Source organism: Alligator mississippiensis, chromosome 15 (genome assembly GCF_030867095.1).
Source record: "Alligator mississippiensis isolate rAllMis1 chromosome 15, rAllMis1, whole genome shotgun sequence".
NCBI classification, from domain to species: Eukaryota; Metazoa; Chordata; order Crocodylia; family Alligatoridae; genus Alligator; species Alligator mississippiensis.
In genome coordinates, this window is record NC_081838.1 from 4,626,231 (window position 1) to 4,646,240 (window position 20,010).

The window sequence follows — 20,010 nt, forward strand, 5'->3', positions numbered from 1 at the left end:
CCGAGGGCAGTTAGTGAAACCCACAGCAAGGATTGAGCTGAAGGGGGAGCAGGGACCCAGGAGCCCCCTCTCGCCTCCTAGCCGTGGGGCACAGACAAGGGAGGGCTCTGAACTACTGCCCAGGCCCCGCCCCCTTCCCAGCACAGGGGGAAGACCGCAGCCCCACCTCACCCCAAGGGGGGGCAGGGGCAGAAGCAGGACTCCAGCCCTATGCCCAGGCTGCGGGGGCAGCCCCACTCCACGGGCTCCAGCCTGTGCAACCCCAGCACAAGGAGGGCAGGGGCCCCTAGACCCAGCATGGGGGTGGGGGACCCCAGCCTCTTCCCCCCAGCATTTAAAGGTGCAGGACCCTACAGCAGGGGTTTCTTTTAACAGCTTTAAGCCCCCACCCCCCACTTCCCCACCCCAGCATAGGGAACCCCCAGGTCCTCTAGCCCCCACCACCGCAGGAGCCCCCCCCCCCCCAGGCGCAGGACACCAGAGAGGCACAGCAGGCCAAGCTCAGCAGGGAAGGGGTTTATTGTAACAGCGGGAAGCCATGCGGGCGGGGGGCTCCTTGGTCCCTCAGTGCTGGAGTGGACGCAGGGCTTGGCCCGGGGTGGGGGGAGGCGGCAGGGTCTGGCCCCGGCTCAGTCGCGCTTCTTGTAGCTCTCCAGGTGGGCCAGGATCCAGCCGGCCGGGACCAGGAAGGACAGGAAGAAGGTGCCCAGGCCGATGGCGCTCTCCTGGGGGCAGAGAGCAGCGCGGGGTCACGGGCAGCGGGGGCTGCCCCCCCCCACACCCCGACCACTCAGTCACTGGCTCCCAGCCCCTGGTCCCCCACGGCAGCCCCCCGCCCCCCGCACTGCGGCCCTCCCCGCCCCCGCAAGGTCACCAGGAGCCGCAGTGCAGGGGCTGCGGGATTCGCGCCCGCAATGCGGGGCTGGACCGATGCAGGGGAGGGGGCGGGGCCAATCCCCCAACTCCACCCCTCGCCATTTAAAGGCACATGCCCCCACCCCCCCCCCACTTAAAGACACAGACTCCCCCTTCCTTGCAGCCTCCTGCCCCCCATATTTAAGGGGACCTCCCAGCAGGACCCCCCCAAACCGCTCCCACCCCCTATTTGAAGGGCATGCACACCCCCCACCAGCGGACCCCCCCGCATTTAAAGACACAGCCCCCCCCTCCAGCCCCCCTCCCCCGCTATCTAAAGGCACAGCCTCCCCCTCCCCCATTCCCAAGCACAGCCCGCGCGCCCTGCCCCCCAGCGAACCGGGGCGGTTATCCCGGGGTCCCCCTGACCAGGGCGCTGAGCGGGGCCGGGGCCGGGCCCGGGGCGGCGGAGGAGGCGGCGCGGGGCGCGGGGGCGGGCGCGGGGCGGCGGGCGCGGAGCATGGCGCGGGCGGCGGCGGGCGCAGACACAGGCAGCGGCATGGTGAGTCCCGATCGAGTCCCGGCGCCGGAAATGACGGAGCAGGGCGGAGCGGCGGCGCCGGAAATAAATAGCCACGGGCACCGGAAGTGGGCGGCCGGGAGGCCCGTCACTTCCGGGGAGGTCTTGCCCGCCCTCGAGCGTCCGCCCGGCTTTGGGAGTGGGCGTGGCGTCACTTCCGGGGAGAAGAGCCCCGCCCCTGCACCAGGTTCGGGGCGGGCTCCCCGCGGGGGAGAGAAGCGCCCGAGGTCCGCCCCCCCCGCGCCCCCCCCAATAACTCTCCGGCTCCAGGCGTTGAACAAAGTGTCGGTTTATTTCGACCGTACAAAGAAACCGAGAAGGTACCAAAAAAACCACAAAAAAACCAGGAATTGCCCCAAGGGGGGGTGGGGGGGTGTAGGGCCCCAGGGCCGGACCCGGCCTGCAGAGCTGGCGGACCCCCGCGGGGCGGGGACCCGGGTCGCTGCTAACCGGGGGCACAGAGTGCTCTGCGGGGGTCTCCGCCCCCTCCCCAGGCCGCATCCGGCCCGCGTGGGCTGCCCGCGCCGCCCGGCGGAGTACAGGGGACACGTCCGGGGGGCGGCTACGGCCCGAGCTCGCTGCGATGACCGAGACTTGGCGGGAGCGCAGCGAGGGGAAGGACCGGAGGTCTCCTCGGCTCGGTGGATGCGGGAGGCAGGGCGGGGCTTGGAGCCCTTTGGTTGGTGGAGGGGCCGTCCCCAAGCACCCCATCCCCTTGGGCTGATGATGTCACCAGAGGCCGAGCCCGTCCTGGGAGGGGGCAGGTGGAGACTGCCCCCCGCTGTCACCAGGTGGAGAAACCCCCCACGGCTGATTTGTGGCCAGAGCAGCGCTGTCAACGCCCCCGCTGACGCCGCTGGCTACTGGATCTCGCTCACTTTGACGCAGCGTGCTCGGGGCGAAGCCGCCAGCTTGCGGGGCCTGGACGGAGACACCGGGGGGGGGGGGGGGGGGGGGCGGGAACGCGCCGTGTCCGGCTGCAGGACGCGGCTCTGCCGTCACGCAGGAGGGACCTCGCCCGCTTGGGACCCAGGGCCGGGAAGCTCTGGGGATGCCGAGACCTGGGGTCTGTCGCGCCGGGCGATTCCCCAGCCTGGAAACGGCTCCGACAGGATGTGCTAAAAACACCGGCCCTGGGTCCGTGCCCCCCGGAGCGCTCCTTGAAGTCACACCGGGAGGGGGGGTGTCAATGCAGATTCAGCTCCGTCATCAAGAGGAGTCATCTTGGGAGGGAGTGGGGAAGCCAGGGAGAGGCTTCGGGGGGCTGCAGCGTCCATCAGGCTGCCGGCCCAAGAGCTTGATGGGGGCACGAGAAGAGGACAGGAAGACGCTGGGGGTGGAAGTCAACCCCCTGCTCGGAGAGGGGCAGGAGGCCAGAAGACAGGTCTGTCCCATGTCGGAGCTAGCAGCCATGGCTGGAGATTCAATGGGGGCTTCTGAAATCTGCCTTGGCCCCCCGACCCGAGAAAGATGGCGAGGGGAAGCGGTGATAGATCCACCCCTACGGGAGCCGGGTGAAGGGGGGGAACAGGCCCATGGGCAGGTACAGAGGGCCTGGGGAGGCACAGGAGAGATTTCAGCAAGGCCCAGGGGGCTTGGGAGCGTGATTCCCATGGGGAAGGGAGCACCAGGCTTGGCTGGACGTGCTGAGCTGGGCACCTCATTGGCCCATCAGGGCCTGGTCCCCAGGGCACGGGAGGGAGGAGCGACAAGGGGCCAAGAGGTCCATCCTGTAGGGATGCAGCAGCCGGGTGTGGTGCGACACCCCCTGGGGTGCCCCATGAAGATAGGTCCCATCTCTAAGGACTCCTTTGGTACCACTTGGCTGGGGGCATGGATGGATGGAAATGCCAGCTGCCTACAGGCAGCCCTGGGAATCCACATCCCAGTGACTCCAGTGGGGCAACTGGATGATCAGAAATGAAGGAAACCTCCAGCTCAGCTCAGCCAGGGGACATGGGGGAGAGGGGTATTTGGGGCTGGGAGGGGAATATTTTTTGCAAGCAGCTGCATAAAAAGGAGTCCTGGGGTCAGTTCCCTCTCGGGGAGAAAGGCCCCCACATCCAGGGGCTGGACCTGACCTGCCAGCCACACGCAAGACCCCTTGCTTCACGCCTGCATCTGCGTCTGCCAGGGTTAGAGGGATGAAGGCACCAGCCTCTGCTGGAAGACGATGAGTAGCCCCAACCCCAGCCCAGCCTTCCCTACCGCAGTCCGGGCCTGGCTGCCAACAGGAAATGACGTTGCAAAGGGGCTGCCTTCCCACAGGACACGAGGTCAGCCGTGCTTGCTGGAAAATGCCCCTCCCCCCTTTAAAAGGGGCCAAATGAGACAACAAGTTGCATCTCCAGGGCCAGGAGGCTGCTGGGTGCTTCTTCCCTGACAAAGGCAAGGCCCTGGACTCGGAGGCCAGCGACGGACAAGCCTTGAGGCTTTTCTTAGCATTGCCGGGGCTTGGATCTCTGCTGGGCTCCGGGGAGCGTGCGCCAGGTGGGAGAAGGGGGGCAAGAGCTGCCAGGAATTAACAGGGCTACATTACCCTCTGATCCAGTCTGCCTGGGCCCGGTGGCTCTCCCGAAGTCCTGGTGCTGAGCTGGGAAGAATCCAGAGGGGAGGGCAGGCGGCAGCTGGGCCCGGCTTTGGAGGGGGGTGGGAAGGAAGGGGAGGGCAAAGGGTCAGGGCTCAGTGGCAGCAGCCCCCACAGTGGCCACCGGCGTGGGGGTGCTGGCTTTCCCCGAATTTGGTTCTGCGGCTGAGGATCTCGTAGGAGCAGTCGTCCCCGCAGCAGCCAGACATGCTGGGAGAGGTGTCGTCGATGTCGAACCTGCCGGGCAGAGAAACCTCAGGGTTGGGGGGGAAATCACTGCCTGGCCCCAGCAGCCTGAAGGTGGGACACTGAGCATGGGTTATCCAGACCCTCTCCCAGTCCTGATTGCCTCCCACACCTCTCAAAATCAATCAGGATTTGGAGGATCACGCACATCCCACGTTACCCCTAGCTGCGGTAAATCCCTGCCTCAACCCCAGGATCTGATGGGCTTGGGGTCTCCAGAAGTGTTGCCAGTGCCCCAGAACTGGCTGCAGTTTGGAGGCCACATGTGGTTTGTAAGAACGTAAGAGCTGCCATGGACTGGGTCACACTGTAGGTCCGTCTTGCCCAGTTTCCTGTGTTTCACCAGGGCAGAGCGCGGATGCTGAAAGGGACAGTGCCCTGGGTCTGACCAGGGGTGTTCTCCACTGTTCCTCTCACTTGCAGCCTCCAGTTTATAAGGTCTAGGAAGCTCTGATTCGGAGGCCGTGCCCCCCATGCACGTAACGTTTTGTTCAATGTCGTCATCAACGACCTGAAAGATAGCACAGAGTGCACCCTCAGCAAGCTTGCAGAGACACCAAGCTGGGGGGCGGAGTAGATCCGCTGAAGGGTAGGGCTAGGATTCAGAGAGACCTTGACCAAGAGTACTGGGCCAAAAGAAATCTTATGAGGTTCAATAAGGACAAGTGCAAAGTCCTGCACTTGGAACAGAACAATCCCATGTGCCGGACAGGCTGGGGGCCACCTGGCTAAGCAGCGGCTCTGCAGAAAAGGACCCGGGGGATGACAGTGGGCAAGGAACTGAATAGGAGCCAGCAGTGTGCCCTTGTTGCCAAGAAGGCTAATGGCATCCTGGGCTGCATCAGTAAAAATGTTGCCAGGAGGGCAAGGGCAGTGATTCTTCTCCTCTACTCAGCACTGATAAGGCCACATCTGCAGTCCTGTGTCCAGTTTTGGGCCCCCACTACAGAAAGGATGTGGACAAATTGGAGAGAGTCTAGCAGAGGGCAATGGAAATGGTTTGGGGCACATGACTTGTGAGGAGAGGCTGAGGGAACTGTTTGGAGAAATGAAGATTATGTGGGGATTGAACAGCAGCCTTTGACTCCCTGCAGGGTGGCTCCAAAGAGGCTGGAGCTGGGCTGTGCTCAGCGGGGGCAGATGACAGAACGAGGAGCAATGGGCTCAAGTCGCAGCAAGGGGAGTTGAGGCTGGATATTAGGAAAAACTGTCTCACCAGGAGAGTAGTAAAACACAGGAACAGGTTACCCAGAGGGGTGGTGGAATCTCCATCCTTTCGGGCTTTGAAGACCCAGGTACACAAAGCCCTGGCTGGGATGATCTAGTTGGGGCTGGTCCTGGACTAGATGTGACCTCCTGAGGTCCCTTCCAGCCCTCGTTTTCTATGATTCTATAATAGCTACAAATATCCCCTTCTTCCAAGAATGTGCCTGATTCCTTCTTGAATCCGGCTAAACTCCCCACTTCCACCACATCTGGTGGCAACGAGTCTCACACTAATTACACTGGGAGACAAAGAACTTCCTTTTGTCAGTTTTAAACTGACGACCTACTAGTTTCGTGTTGTGACCCCTGATCCTTGTATGGAGGGAGATGGTCAATACTAAACCCTTGTCTTGTGAGAGATCAAGTACAGACAGACAAATTCTTGTCTGGTGAGGGAGAGCCAATACTAAATCCCTACCAACTTCTTCGCCATTTAGTATTTTGTAAACCGTCTCACGTCCCCCCCTCAAGCATCCCTTTTCTAAACAGAACAGGCCTGGCCTCTTTAGTCTGTCCTCATGTGGAAGCCCCTCCGTGCTGCTCGTCGTCCTTGTTGCCCATCTCTGGACCTTCTCGTTTGAGGGGTGCCTGCTGCTAGGGAAATGCGGTGTCCTAGCTAGGGTGGCGGACCACCCCCCTTGGCTCTCAGCGAAGATCCCCCACAGAGCCAGAGCTGCTTGAAAGATCAAAGCTTCTTTATATTGAGATAGATCTCATGGGGGGGGGGGGGCCTCAGTCACACAGCCCCCTCGCTGTGTGAGAAACGGAGCAATTTGTCACCTTGGGGGAGAGGGTGCTGTGAGCTCATACCAGACCCAGGGGAAGGAACCAGTCCAGGCCCTGGCACGTAGGGGATGGGGAGGTGGAAAGACTCAAAAACCCACCTCTCTATCCTGCCAGTAAGCAGGGGAGACGAAGGTGCCGGCTCACCCAGGCTCCTTTACAACCACCCAATTTCCAGTCAGCCTAGACTACTGGCCTCCGGGACTCTCCCCCTTGGTGGGATGTTGCCACTGCACTGAAAGGCAGGCGTGTGAACAAGGGGTTAAGGTGACGACAACCTAATGAGCCAAGCCCCCCTTCCACCCCGCAGACTCCTTACTGTAACGCCTCTCTGAAGAACTGGTAGGCGCCGTGGTTGTGTTTGAAGACTGTAAGCATGACTTTCTTCATCTGTGTGCTGCGGAGCAAGAGAAAGGGGCAGCTGAGATGGGGGAGCTAGGGTTTCAAGGCCCCAAATACCCTCTCCCAGGTGAAGGAGTGAGCTTCAGGGTAGAGGAAGACGATGTGTGGTAGAAGGTTACAGACTCGGAGACAAGGGCACGGGGGAGTGGATGCCTGTGGAGACCAGGTCACGAGCCAGCTTGCTGCAGTAGCAGACACTGCTGGGTAGGCCAGGGAAACAGGTGATGGGGAATGCTGGGAGCTAGAGGCTATGTAGGAAGTCCTCTTTTAAAAGGCATCCTCTCTCCTTTCATATGTGGAAACTGTTTCCCCCCAGTCCCTTAGACTGGTAGAACTCAACCCCAAGGGGGCTGGACTCCAGAGATCTCCGAGGTGCCAGCCTCTGTGGCTTACACAGATCTGATTTCAGCAGGCAAAGGCTAACACCAAATCCAAGAAGGTTTATTTAAGTGCAGCGATTCTCCACCTTGAGACCCAAGGCCTCTCTTGGAAAAGGCCAGGTCTTCATTTACAGTTGTTTTTTTTTTGTTTTTTTACTACAGAGACATACTACAGCAGTTCTCTTGTCACAAAGGGCTCAGGAAAAATCTCAACAGGGCAGAAGGCTTTTAATGCTATGTATTCCTTTTGGAAATCTTTGGGTTTAGCAGGTGAACCATGATTGCACGCCTAATGGTGCTGATGTTTGGCACCCCTGAAAGGATCTCAAGGCACTCCAAGGTGCTGTGGCACCCTGGTTTATGTTCTTACGCGATAGATCTTGTGTGTTGTGTGTTCGATTAAGCTGGCTACATCAGCTGCAGAACTTCTGAGACCCAAACACACGAGCACAAAGATCCCCTCTAGCCCAGGGCTGTCCAGCTTGGCTGAGTTATACAGGAGGAGGTCCCGTCCAGCCCTACTTCTCTATGATTCTAACCTCCACATCTTTCATCAGAGCTGCTAAAAGCAAGTGGGGTTTTGTTATGCTCCTGAGCTGTAGATGGAGCCTCCCTCTGTGGAATGAGCCAGAATCTAACTGGAGGTTTAGTGGTGGCAGCTTCAAGGAAATCCAGTGTGGTTTTCAGATCCGGGGCTAAGGAATCTGTTCGTTGTAGACACACACACGCTGTTCTCTTATGGGGGCACTGTGGACACAGCCACAAATATATTTTTTAGCTTGGGGGGGTGGGGGTGGGACGGACAAGGTCAAACTGATCTGGATCTGGGACCCAGACCCAGTGGCAGCAGGGTGAGGGTAAATGGTCATTAGTGGGGGAGGGTATATAGCACAGTTCACTTGCCCTGTCCCAAATTCCTGACTTCCCCTGGGGGCCCAGGGTGAAAGGGCTCCACAGGCTGGATTCAGCTGTACCGTTGCCACCCTGGCTCTCAACTAACAGATCCCTGCGGCTGCTGTCAAGTTGAACTGGTTGTGTGCGCCTGGACTGGGGCAGTAGGGCTGAGGAGAAGTCCCACTGGAACAGACAAATGCCCCAAATGCTACAACAGAGTTCCCAGAAGACAGACGTGCAGCCATCGTGAGTTTTCCACCCCCTTACTGGTGCCTCCTGTGTGATCCCAGGTTAGGATCATACAGCGTAAGAGCCGAAGGCTGTCAGATCACTGTATCCGCAGCCCAAAAAACACCAATCGGGGCCCCAGACTCCCCTGTGACTGAAGGTAGAGGAAGTGTTGAGGATTTATGAGACGTCTCGGCTTTTTCCTACTCACCTGTTCGCCATAAGCTGCAGGATCTGTATAAGGAATTTGCCCAGACCTTTCCGCCGGACTTTGCTTTCCAGCTGCACTTCATAGCTGAAGGGGGGGGAAGGAGAAAACCAAGGGGCATTTCAAAGGCTAATAACATGCAATGTCTGCCTGTGGGCATGGGGGTACCCAAGGGACCTGTGCAGAGGCAAATCTGGGGGGGGGCGAGTAGAGGGGGGATTGCAGTGATTCCTGCTCTACCCAAGCTTTAAAACCAACTGCCTGGGAGGGGTAGCAGCATTTCTATCCAGGCAGTGCTGAGAATCAACTGACTTCATGGCTCATTATCATCTCCCTATTCCTGCCACTCTTTTGATGTCACAGGAGTCAATCCTCTCTCCTAGTTAACGGCCTTGATACTCCACTAGTCAAGCTAACCTTTCTGCAATGTTGACATGTTTTACCCATTCCTGGGAACGTTTCTCTTCTATTTTGCAGCCCTGCAGATTGTTTTTACCTCTAGCTAAACACTTTAACTCAGGTGCAATCATGTTAACTTAGTTGTAAAAGTGACTGACAGTGAAGTATTGGAGGTGATATCAAGGATGCTCAAGAAGGTGAGATTGTGTTTTATAAATTGGAATGAGAGACATACATTTAACTATAATGGCAATAGAACTAGAGCCACATCCTTTGGCTACTTTCATCTTCTTTGCCTAGTTTGTTGTGGTTTTTTAAAACTTTAGAGCAAATTCTAATAGTTATATATACAAATATATATAAATATAACATATATATTAATATATATATTTTATTAATATATAAATCTAGAAAATTCCATTTTTTTTATACATACATACATAGATAGCGAAGGCTTTGTCTTCCCCGGTCGTAAAAACTTCCAAAAATAAAAGATTCCAGAAATATAAATATCATATATTTTGATATGGTATACACATGCACACACACACACATAGAGAGAGAGGGAGTTGGTTTATATTAGCCAGCTATATAAATCTAGCAAATGCCTCTGTGTGTGTGTGTGTGTGTGTAATAAAATATTAATATGTGAATAATTATCCATATATATATAAAATCTAGCAAATGCCAATAGTTTATTTATATATTTAACTATGTATATAAATAACATATTGCCAATTATATATGAGGTATACAAATCTAGCAAATTTCAATAGACGTAACTATAAATAGGTAGATAAATCTAATATATAGTAATATATTATTAATTTTGCATATGTAATGCACTGTCTATATGTATTTAAATGAACATATCCATAATTTAAGACAATTCCAATAGTTTCATTTGCATACTGCCAGCCCCCTACCATATTAGTAAAGCATCTACTTCAGGGGTGGGCAACTATTTTGGGCGGAGGGCCACTTACTGAGTTTTGGCAAGCCATCGAGGGCCGCATGACAGGCAGCCATGAGCAGATAAATTTCCTAAAATTTTAGGGGCCCTGTGGGCCGGAGAGAATGGTCTGGAGGGCCGCATCCGGTCCCCAGGCCGCATTTTGCCCACCCCCATCTAGCTTCTCCTTAAATGGAAAAAACCTATGTGCTGTGTCACATGGGTCAATGTGCCACACCATCTGTACCCGCCCCCTCTTTTCAAAACCCTAGATGTGTCCATGGACCCACCTCATGCTGGCATTGCTTATCCATGCAATGCCTCCGTTCCAGAGAGGGGGAGATGCCGCTTTTTTCCGTGCCCAGAGGAAATACCCATTTCTTGGAGGAAACTCCAACTCTACAGACCCATCCCACCCCACCCCATGGTTCCCAAACCTTAGGGTGGTTGGAGCAAGACTGGAGGAAATTTCCTGCCTAATGGGGCCTTGGCAAATCTCCATCTGGCCAGATGGGTGGGAAAACTGGGTGACTGGGTCTGGAGAAGACTGAGGAGGGTGAAGATTGGATCACAGTCTTTACCCTTTAAACCCCTAATGCAGGGGTCTACAGAAGATGGAGAAAGACAACTCTCTGTGGCTACAAGGGCTGAGATGGCAGCAGGGGAAACTGAGGCTGGGGATGGGAAAGGACTTTCTGGCTTGGCATGGGACAGACTGCCCAGAGAGGTGCGAGTCTCCATCCTTAGACACAGCTAGGCTGGACTTGGTGTGCCGCTGCCTCAACCAGATTGGATAAAACACCCTCCCCTCCCTCCACTCCATGCTGGCTGGGGAGCCAGGACACCTGGGTTCTCTGCCTAGCTGCCACCTACCAGTACAGCACTTCGTCCCCACACTCCACGTCAAAGCGGAAGTGGGAGAAGGCGACAGGGATGGAGCTCTTCTCCCAGGCAATGAGGTACCAGGCACGGTCATCCATAAGCTCCTCCCGCTTCTCCCGGTCCTTCCAGCCCCACTCGCTCTGCTCGTACCTGTGTAAGGTGGAGGGGGCTGCTCAGGGAAAGCCACGAGCTCCCAGGCTGCAAACCCAAGGGGGAGGGGTCTGGAGGGGACCACTCCACTCAGACCTCCTGGATAATGCAGGCCCCATGCCCACACCTCTGCCCCCTCAACCTCCAAATGACCCAAGGCCAGACAGACCACCAATCTGACCCAGCAGGGCACTGCCAATGGCATGGAAGGGGGCACAAATTAGACCCACCTACCCCCTAAGAGCCACAAGGATCCCCTTCCTGTCTGATGAGCTGCTCTGCTCTCTACTCGCTGCCCTATCTGCTTCTGTGCTCCGTCTGATCCATTGCTCTGCTCTCTACTTGCTGCCTAATTGGCTCCTCTGAACTCTGCTTAATTGGACACACAGCTCTCTAGCCTACCCTCTGTGCTCCCTGCCCAATCTGTTGCTCTGGTCTCTACTTCCTGCCTTACCTGCTGCTGTGCTCTCCATGCAATCTGCTGCTCTATCTGCTGCTGTGCTCCCTGCTCCCAATCCACTCTGTGCCCTATCTGCTGCTCTGCTTCTTGCCTGATCTGCTGCTCTGCTCTCCGCTGCCCAATTTGCTGCTGTGCCCCCTGCCCAATCCATAGCCCCACTCTACTCGCTGACCTATCTGCCCTTGGGCTCCCTATCTGATCTTCTGCTCTGCTCTTTGCTGCAAGTTAGTCATTCCTGGCCTACGTACTCATGTACCCACAACCCAGGCCAGAGGCTGAGGCTTGACCTGGGGGACCTCAGGGCAGAGTAAAGGAGATGGAGCCCTCACCCCCTAGTTCTCCCTTGTGTCCATTGTTGACATGCTTTCCTGGCAGAGCAGGACAGGACTCTGCACGGCTCCTCCCACAGGGAACCCTGCCCCCCACTCCAATTTCCCTGCTGGTCGCTCCCCTGGCCCAAACTCACAGGGTTTGCATGTTGGTTTTGGTCAGCTCGAAAGCCCAGTCAATAGTTGCCTGGTCCAGGCCTGAGACTTTCTTGCACTCGATGGAGACATTGAGGCTGTGGGGAAAGAGTGCAAAGACATCAGTGGGAAGCAGCAATCAGAGCTAGAAGCACGGGGACTGACCTGACCCCATACTCTTGCCCCATCAGCTGCTCTGCTTTCTGTTCTCTGCCCTGTGCCTCATGCCCCATCCACTACTCTACTTTCTGCTCCCTGACCTGCATCCCCTGTCCCATTGACATCTGCACCCTGGGGGAGAATCACTGTGCTAAATACTTCCCCTTCCCGACCCACTCATTATCTTTCGGGGTTGCTGTATGAGGCACATTATGTTACCCCTGTAATAAGGTCTTATGGTAGCAGTTGACCAGACCCCCCCCCCAAAATGAGGTGCCAGAGACATTGTGAGTGACAGCAGCTGTTCAGCTTAAAGAGACCAGAGCAGGGACATCATAGCAAATGACTGGATTGGAAACCCAGGTGCCCTGAGCAGGGGTGGATCTGCAGCGGGGAGAGGGAGGAGTAGTACAGTGGCATGGCTGCAAACCCCCACCTTTCCCACCATGCCTCTGGAGTAGCAGCCAGCCATTTGCGTCTCAAAGGAAGCAAATATTTCCCCCCATCCTTCCTTCCATGCTCCTTCTCCTCCCATTACCCCTTCCCTGCCTGCCACTGCAGGGGAGCTCCTGCCTGTCCCAGCTGATCCACACAGGGGACTGTGCTCATGCTCAGCCCTGCCCCCCCCTCCCTGTCTGCTCCCTCCAAGCAGGGACAGATACGGGGCACAGGGGTGCCTTGATGGACTTGCCCCCACCCTTTCATTCCTGGTCCCCCAAACTTTAAAACCAACTGTTTGGCAGTAGCAGCAACACTTCTACCCAGACAGCAATGAGAGAATCAGCTGACATCATAGTTTCATGGTTAGCTGGGTCAGAAGGGACCTGAGCAGATCTTTAAGTCTGACCCCCTGCCATGGGCAGGAAAGGATGCTGTGGTCAAACGACCCTGGCAAGGTGTCTATCTAGCCTCCTTTTAAAGACGCCCAGGCCAGGAGCGATCACCACTTCCCTTGGAAGTTAGTTCCAGATCCTAGCCACCCTGACTGTGAAGTGGTTCCTCCTGATATCTAGCCTGAATCTACTCTCAATCAATTTATGGCCGTTATTCCTTGTTATTCCTGGTAATGATGTTACAATCCACCGAATTCCTCCTAATTCCTTCACCCCACAGGAGTTAACAACCCCCTCTCCTATGATCTGGATCTTCCACCCATCAAGCTACCCTTTGTTCTGCAGCTCTGCTATCTGCAAGCTGCTCCTGGTCATGCAGCTCCTAGTTCGCAGCCCTGCAATGTGTTCTGAACTCATTTTGATGACGTCCTATTTGTTTCTGCTTCCATCTTCAACCGAATGATACAGCCCTAGGCCCCTAGCATGTCAATAAAGCTTCTACTTCGTTTTCAGTTGGAGAAAAAAAAAGAAGTTGTTTCAGATGTGACGATGGGCCTCACCATCCTTTAGCCCCCAGCTCATGCCCCTGGGTGTTCCCTACTAACCCAGGAGGGGGAAAGTGAACCCCTGGCCACAGCCCCCCTACAGTCCAGTTTGAGGGGGCAGAAGCAGCTTTCTTTCCCAGACAGCATGCGGCAGCCAGAAGAAAGCAGATGGACCGCAGCCTTGAACCTAGGGCCTTGGCCTGCCTGGCATAGCTGCTCATCTCATTCTGCCACCTCCTTAGTAGAGCACTAGGGCAGATGCAGGTAGTCAGAACCCTCCAACTGGGCCTTGCTACGCACCCACACTGGAGTGGCTAGCCAGAGTCAGCTGACCCTTCACCCCTTGCAGTATAAACCCCTGACCCAATTAGGAAGGGTCCAAGCAACAAGGCTCAACCTTATACCTAAGCCACTGCACCCTCGGCTTGTGCCTCTCCTGGCTCTCTGATGGATTCCTGATCTGGCTTGCCCGTGGGCCCTGCATTTGGCCCGACCCTTTGGCTGCCTGACTCTACTCTGGTTTGATCTCCTGATACCTGACCTAGCTGGGCTCCTGACCCTGTGCTCTGCCCGACCGTCTGGATCTCTGACTCGGTTCCCCTGACAGAGACGATGCGTAGGGGGTGCACATGCACCCCCTGACAGCAGTGTTCCCTTCTCAGGCAACGGGCAGGCAAGAGCGCTGGTGCCCCGCCCGCCCCCTCCCTCGAAAGCACCAGCCCAGGAGTGAGTGCCAGGAGAAGCAATCCCTGTGGTTCCCTCCGTGGCTGACTGTGCCAAGTGGAAGGGGAGCAGTTCTCCCGTGGCCAATTACGTTAGCAGTTCCACGTTGGCGTGATGGGCCGTAGGGGGACACCTTCCCTGGTGCCGACTGGCCACTGGGGGGCAAGTGCCCGCCCCCCCGATTCAGGAGGCTCCAGTCACCCATATCTCGTAGCTTCCCTACACTCAGACTCTGCATACACCCCTCAGATCTTGGCTACTTCTCCTGACCCTCAGTGACCCCCAGACCTGGCCGCCCGCAGCCCAGCACGACAATGAGACATGGAGAAGGGAAAACCTTCTGAGCATGGAGGGGTGTGCTTACCTTCCTTGAGACTTAAGTCCTTGGCTGCAGCTCTTGCAGCGCTGTTTGCTTGCCCGGGGGTGTGGGGAGGCTGGGAGCAGGGGAGTGCACCCCCCACTTTGTAAAGCCCCACACTGCTTTCTGGCCCCAAGCCCTGGCCTGCCCGTGAAGAATAAACCAAGTGGTGTAGGCTCACCCATTGCGGTCATATTTCTTGAACACTGGAAAAGCTTCTAGGGGGTCTCCAAGCTGCGGGGAGATGGGGGAAGAAGAAATAAGAGCATTAATAACTAACGAGAATAAGCCAAGCAAGCTCTTGTCTGAGCTGTCTGATGGGCAGGAGAGGTTGAAGAGAGAGAGCTGGGCAGAGCTAGTAGCAAGCACTTACTTTATTGGCTGCTTCCACCTTGGCGCAGACAGCGTCCATGGCGGCCCGTTCCTCCAGCCGCTTCTGCTTCTTCTCCTTGGCTTTGCTGGACTTTCTCTGGAACAAAAGGACATGAATTTATAGCAGAAGGGTCCTCACCTGGAACACAAGAGCTCAAGGGAGGAACAGAGGAGTAGCTCCTGTCAGTGACCAGCTTGGAAAAACTACACATCCCAGCATGCACTACTCCAAGAGTCCATTGCTTCCATCAGAGCACTGCCTTCTGGGACACAGAGTTTTCGGAGGCCTCCTTGAAACCTGTTTGAACGCCAAGGTGTATTTTTGGCCAGCACAGAACCCGTGTTGTTTAGCACTAGCTCCAGTCATGAAACACCGCACCACAGAAATCCAGAGAGGTCACGGAAGCTGCGTTAAAGCTGCCTTCCAATCCAAAAATGTCCATCCCCAGGTGAGGGGCTGGGGAATTTTTGCCCTACTCACCCACCAAATATTTTATACTGGTTTTACATCCACACTATAAACTGGGGTAGAAACACCGCATTCATAGAATTAGAGAGAAGTCAGGCTGGAAGGGAGGTCCAGAGATCACTTAGTCCAGGGGTGGGCAATTATTTGGCTGGAGAACCACTTTGGGAGTTTTGGTGACTTGTCGCAGGCTGGGTCAGCATTTCCACCCCTGTCGCTGTGTCCCACAGCCCACAACAGCTTACCACAACTCCCTAAGTAGCTCTGCCTCAAGGCCCAGAGATCCCAAGGCTTGCATGGAGACTGGCCTGCGTGAGTGGGATGTGCTCTGCCACGCAGATGGGATGGTGCTGCAGGCAGGGAGGGAGTGGCATTCAGGAGCAGGATGCGATTGCAGGGTGGTGACAGCGCAGGCCAGAGCCACAACCTGCTCCCCGTGTGCCCCTGCCTGTAGGACCGGTGCTTGTCACAGGGACATGCAGAGAATAGACTGTGGCTCTCCTCTGGGCCCCAGCCCCACATTGTCACTGCCCTGTGAGCCCATCCGCAGCCCCACTTGCTTCTGGACGTAGCTCTCCACCCACCCACAGCCCCATTCCATCTGCCTGCCAAGCACATCCCAGTTGTGCTGGTCCTGGGCCAGCCTCAGTGGAGACCCCGCCTGCCCACTCCATCTGGTGCCCCTGGCAGTGGGTGTGGGACAGATGAGCCAGGAAGCCCAGGCAGGAGGGCTGGATCCGGCGGCAGCTGCAACATTGGCACTGGCAGTGCTGCTGGGGCTGCCAGGAAGCAAGTCCAGCCTTTGTGCTGCTCCAGCTCCGCTGCGTGCCCAGGGGCAGCAGGAACAGCTGCACAAGCCACGGCACGGGCTGCTCCTTGTGCCTGGGCCGGGTGGGGCCAAGGAACCCACCACAGGGTGGATAAAACCCCTTGGTGGGCTGGATCCGGCCCACGAGTCATATTTTTGCCCATTCTGATCTAGTCCAATCGCTTGTGTGAGACAGGACCGTCCCTATTCAAACCACCCCATATATCCTATTTGCTTCCACCAATCCCCAAAAACCAGACTATGGACTCAAGACGCACGCAATTTCATTGCAAAGAGACCCAGGCAAGCATCCCAGAAGCAAAGAAACCACTTGCCTGTCCCGGTGTGACCCAGGGAGGGAGAATTCACAGGCATGTGCTAGAGCCTCGGATGCTTTTTAACCATGGAAATTGCCTCTCCTGGCATGTTTGTGAATCACTTGCCGGGTGCTGCTTTGATAGGCAGGGCTAAGCGGGGATGAATGGCAGAAAGCCTCTCCCGACAGCCCCGGGCATCTCCGGAGAGGCTGGATTTGCTGCGCTGGGTCCCAGGAAAAAAGGAGGAAAGCAAACAGTGACATCTGGCAGGAGACAGCAAGGCAGTTAGCGCATCTGTCGCCGGGTTTATGAAGGCGGCTGCCTGCAGGGCAGATATTTTGTGCTCCAATCTCAGCCCCTAAAGAGCTGAACATGCCAGTCAATCATGCAGGTTGCAGTGTCAACACCAGGGCAGCCTGCTAAGTCCTTTCCAGCCACCCAAAGCAGAGAGAAGGCAATTCTGCAATGAATCCCGATTCAAAGCCTGCCTTAGCCAGGGCTGTAAGATCTCTGAGCTGACAAAGACTCAGTAAGAGGCCCTGAGTTCAAATCAGGACACCGGCGCTGCAGACACGTGGTTGGCAAGTATGCCAGGCTGCTAGGGAGCGGGGAAGGACAGGTGCCAGGGGCGAGTCACAGAAACCGTGGTGGCAGGGTGATCTCCTGGCATGGATTACTCCGCGAGGAAACATTTCCCATCCCTATCAGGGAGGCAGCTGGACTCCCCATGCTGAGAGCTGGGTACTTCAGCTCTAACCCCGGGATCTACTTCTCTTCACCCCTAACCAATCCTTTGAAAGCCCAGGGCAAATGCAGGCTCTTGTGCCAATTAACAGTGCTGGTTAGGCCTAAGGGAGGGGGAGGTCTGATGTGGTGGGATCAGATAGGACCCAGGCATCCTGATGGCTTGTTTTCAGTCATTAGGCTCCACCACCTTCCAAGAACTCAGCACCCTGTCTCCTTACCCCAAACCTCTGACAACCAGATAGGACTCAGGAGTCCTGACGGCCCATCCTAACCCACTAGGACTCAGCACCCTCTGGGAACCCAGGAGTCCTGTCTCCGTAGCCTAACCATCTCTGAGACCCATAGAAAACGAGGGCTGGAAGGGCGCTCAGGTCACATCTAGCCCAACCCCCTGCTCAAAGCAGGGCTATCCCCAACTAGATCATCCCAGCCAGGGCTTTGGGTACCCAGGTCTTAAACACCTCCAAGGACAGAGACTCCAGCACCTCTCTAGGTAACCCATTCCAGTGCTTCACCACCCTCCTAGAGAGAAAGTTTTTCCTAGTATCTAACCTCAACTTCTCTTGCTGGAACTTGAGCCCATTGCTCCTTGTTCTGTCACCTGCCACCACTGAGCACAGCCCGGCTCCATCCTCTTTGGAGCCCCCCTTCAGGGAGTTGAAGGCTGCTATCAAATCCCCCCCAGTCTTCTCTTCTGCAGACGAAACAAGCCCTTAGCCTTAGCCTCTCCTCACAAATCACGTGTCCCAGCCCCTCAACCATTTCCGCTGCTTTCTGCTGGATTCTCTCCAATTTCTCCACATCCTTTCTGTAGCGGGGGCCCCAAAATTGGACACCGGACTCCGGATGTGGCCTCCCCAGTGCTGAATAGAGGGGAAGAATCACTGTCCTCAACCTGCTGGCAATGCTTCTACTGATGCAGCCCAGGATGCCATTAGCCTTCTCGGCAACAAGGGCACACTGCTGGCTCCTATTCAGCTTCTTGTCCACTGTGACCCCTAGGTGTTTTCCTGCAGAGCTGCTGCTTATCTAGTCGGTCCCAAGCCTGTAGCGGTCAGGTAGGACCCAGGTGTCCTGTCTTAACCCATCAGCCCACACCACCCTCCAAGAACCCATGGGTCCTGTCTCCCTCTCTGAGAGCCAGGGACAGGACCCAGGTGTCCTGTGATGTCTTGCCCTACCCCACCAGGCCCTGCCGCCCCCTCCAAAGCCCAGAGACCAGCCTCTCAAGGCCACATCCTAACCGCCAGGACACACACGAAGCACCAGTCAGCACAGTTCACAGGCAGAAAGACTGCAGCTCAAAAGCAAGGCAGTCAGCAGTTTATTTTGGGCACTGCTCTAAGACCAAAGCCCAGGGAACGTGAGGACTCTGGTGGGAAAGTTTATTTGAAGAGGTTTCCCACTCCTGAGCGCTCCATGTGCTTTAAACAGACTCCAGATGGGGCCGTGCTGATGCCCTTGTTAGGACTAAAACCTGTCAGTCCCTGGCTCTAGCGCTCAGGGTCAGCCCCGTTGTTATACAGGGGGCCAGGAAAGAAGTTGGACCCTCCCAGTTGAACTGGCACGAACTGGGGGGGGTCCTGACTTCCTCTGCAGCGGGGTCACGGACCCTGCCTGGGATCTCTGAGCCTGTATTAACCACCTCCTTCTGGCCCTTGGCTTGGCTTCGTCTGGGGCAGCTGGATGTGTCAGGAGCTGCGCGCCAGAGTCGTTCCCAACTTGTAAGCCTCGGTTAGACGGACGCATGGCCTAACCCTAACTAATATGTCTGGGGCTCTTCAGACGGCACCAATCCTGTCTGGGGCAGGGGGGCGGACTAGACGCGACCTCCCGAGGGGAGACAGCCCGGCTGCTCTAGGCTTCTGCTTTGCATCGAGACACGGGGAACAAGCCAGAAGTTAAACATCTCACCAAAACTCACCACTCGGCCACCTCCGCACGGGCCCCACGCCCACAACAGCCCTCGCTGACCACGGGGGACGCAAGCCCTTCTCCAGAACCCGGCCGAGCGCAGCCCGACTCCCCGGCGCACGTGTTCAGGAGCGAACTCTCGTTGCAAAGCAAGAGCCGCCGACCGGACAGGCGCGCGTCCGCGAGCCTCCCGAGCCGGCAGCACGGCACAGCCCTGAGCAGGGCCCCGCTCGGGTTTAAACCCAGTCCCGAGGCCCAAAGCCGCTTACTCGGCTCTCCAGCGGGCTCCGAGCGCACGCTCGGCCGTGACCTTCGTTTTCAAGCCCTCAAATTCTCCCACGAGATGCTCCGAGCCAGCGCCTCCCGCGTGGGTTTTAGGCGAGCGCGACCGCGCTGCTCAGCGCGGGGAGGTCGCCGCGCCGGGACAGGGCCCCCGAGCCGCGCGGCACCGAGGCTGTACCGGCGCCCGCTGCGGGGCACCGGCTGGCGTGAGCGGAGGGACCGCGTCGCCTGGCGCCGGGCGGGGGAGCTGCCCCGGGGACAGACGGACGGACGTCTGTGGGGCAGGGAGGCGCTGCGGCCCCCGACGCTTGGCCGGGTTGGCATCTGTGTCAACAAAGGAGACGGAGGCAGGCCTCGCTGCGGTGCCAGAGCAGGGAAACTGAGGCACAGAGCGGGAAAAGGGGCAGAGGCTGAGCTTGTGAGGAAAGCTCCCCCCGGCCAGACCTGCCCCTGGAAACGGTGGCGACTGGAGCCAGGCGTCCCGCCGCCCAGCGCCCATCTCTAACCCCGGCCCCGAGCCGCCCCCGCCGACGCCTGGCCAGACACCCCAGCCCTGGGCCCCCCTCCCACGTCCCCCCCCCCAAGACCCGGGACCCCCGCCCCGCCCCTCCCCTCCCCCCGCACTCACCCCCATGACGGCGGCGCTCGCGGACCCGCGGGCGGGGGAGGGGGGGCCTCGGGGGGGGGAGGAGGGCGGGGGGGGCCGGCGCGAGCGAGCGGGCGGCGCGCGCTCTGCGCCTGCGCCGAGCG

General features: G+C 57.4%; 2 protein-coding genes across 4 annotated transcripts; both read right to left on the reverse strand.

The window, feature by feature from the left end:
- Positions 1–501: 501 nt before the first annotated feature.
- LOC132245705 (cytochrome c oxidase subunit 8B, mitochondrial) lies at positions 502–3,754 on the reverse strand. 2 transcript variants are annotated; one of them, XM_059718515.1, is made up of 2 exons: positions 1,256–3,754; positions 502–725 (listed from the first exon to the last, which is right to left on the reverse strand). In XM_059718515.1, exons 1-2 carry the CDS (start codon positions 2,144–2,146, stop codon positions 630–632), a joined length of 987 nt encoding a protein of 328 aa, XP_059574498.1. In that variant the 5' UTR covers positions 2,147–3,754; the 3' UTR covers positions 502–629. The 2 variants fall into 2 exon arrangements, with proteins under 2 accessions (XP_059574498.1, XP_059574499.1); XM_059718516.1 differs by having other exon boundaries at positions 1,285–1,447.
- A 95-nt stretch (positions 3,755–3,849) lies between these two features.
- On the reverse strand, positions 3,850–19,987 carry NAA40 (N-alpha-acetyltransferase 40, NatD catalytic subunit). 2 transcript variants are annotated; one of them, XM_059718545.1, is made up of 8 exons: positions 19,889–19,987; positions 14,728–14,823; positions 14,536–14,588; positions 11,739–11,834; positions 10,654–10,812; positions 8,433–8,516; positions 6,637–6,714; positions 3,850–4,259 (listed from the first exon to the last, which is right to left on the reverse strand). In XM_059718545.1, the coding sequence occupies exons 1-8, from the start codon at positions 19,892–19,894 to the stop codon at positions 4,118–4,120; spliced, it is 714 nt and encodes a 237-aa protein (XP_059574528.1). In that variant the 5' UTR covers positions 19,895–19,987; the 3' UTR covers positions 3,850–4,117. The 2 variants fall into 2 exon arrangements, with proteins under 2 accessions (XP_059574528.1, XP_014459932.1); XM_014604446.3 differs by lacking the exon at positions 19,889–19,987 and adding an exon at positions 16,336–16,512.
- Positions 19,988–20,010: the final 23 nt, after the last annotated feature.

Coding starts and splice junctions, on each gene's coding strand:
- LOC132245705 (XM_059718515.1), bottom strand. CDS start 2,146: ATGGGGTGCTTGGGGACGGCCCCTCCACCAACCAAAGGGCTCCAAGCC. Junction 726..1,255: donor ACCCCGGGATAACCGCCCCG/GTTCGCTGGGGG, acceptor CTCTGCCCCCAG/GAGAGCGCCATCGGCCTGGG.
- NAA40 (XM_059718545.1), bottom strand. Junction 10,813..11,738: donor AAAACCAACATGCAAACCCT/GTGAGTTTGGGC, acceptor CACCTTACACAG/GTACGAGCAGAGCGAGTGGG. Junction 4,260..6,636: donor TTCTTCAGAGAGGCGTTACA/GTAAGGAGTCTG, acceptor TCTGCCCGGCAG/GTTCGACATCGACGACACCT.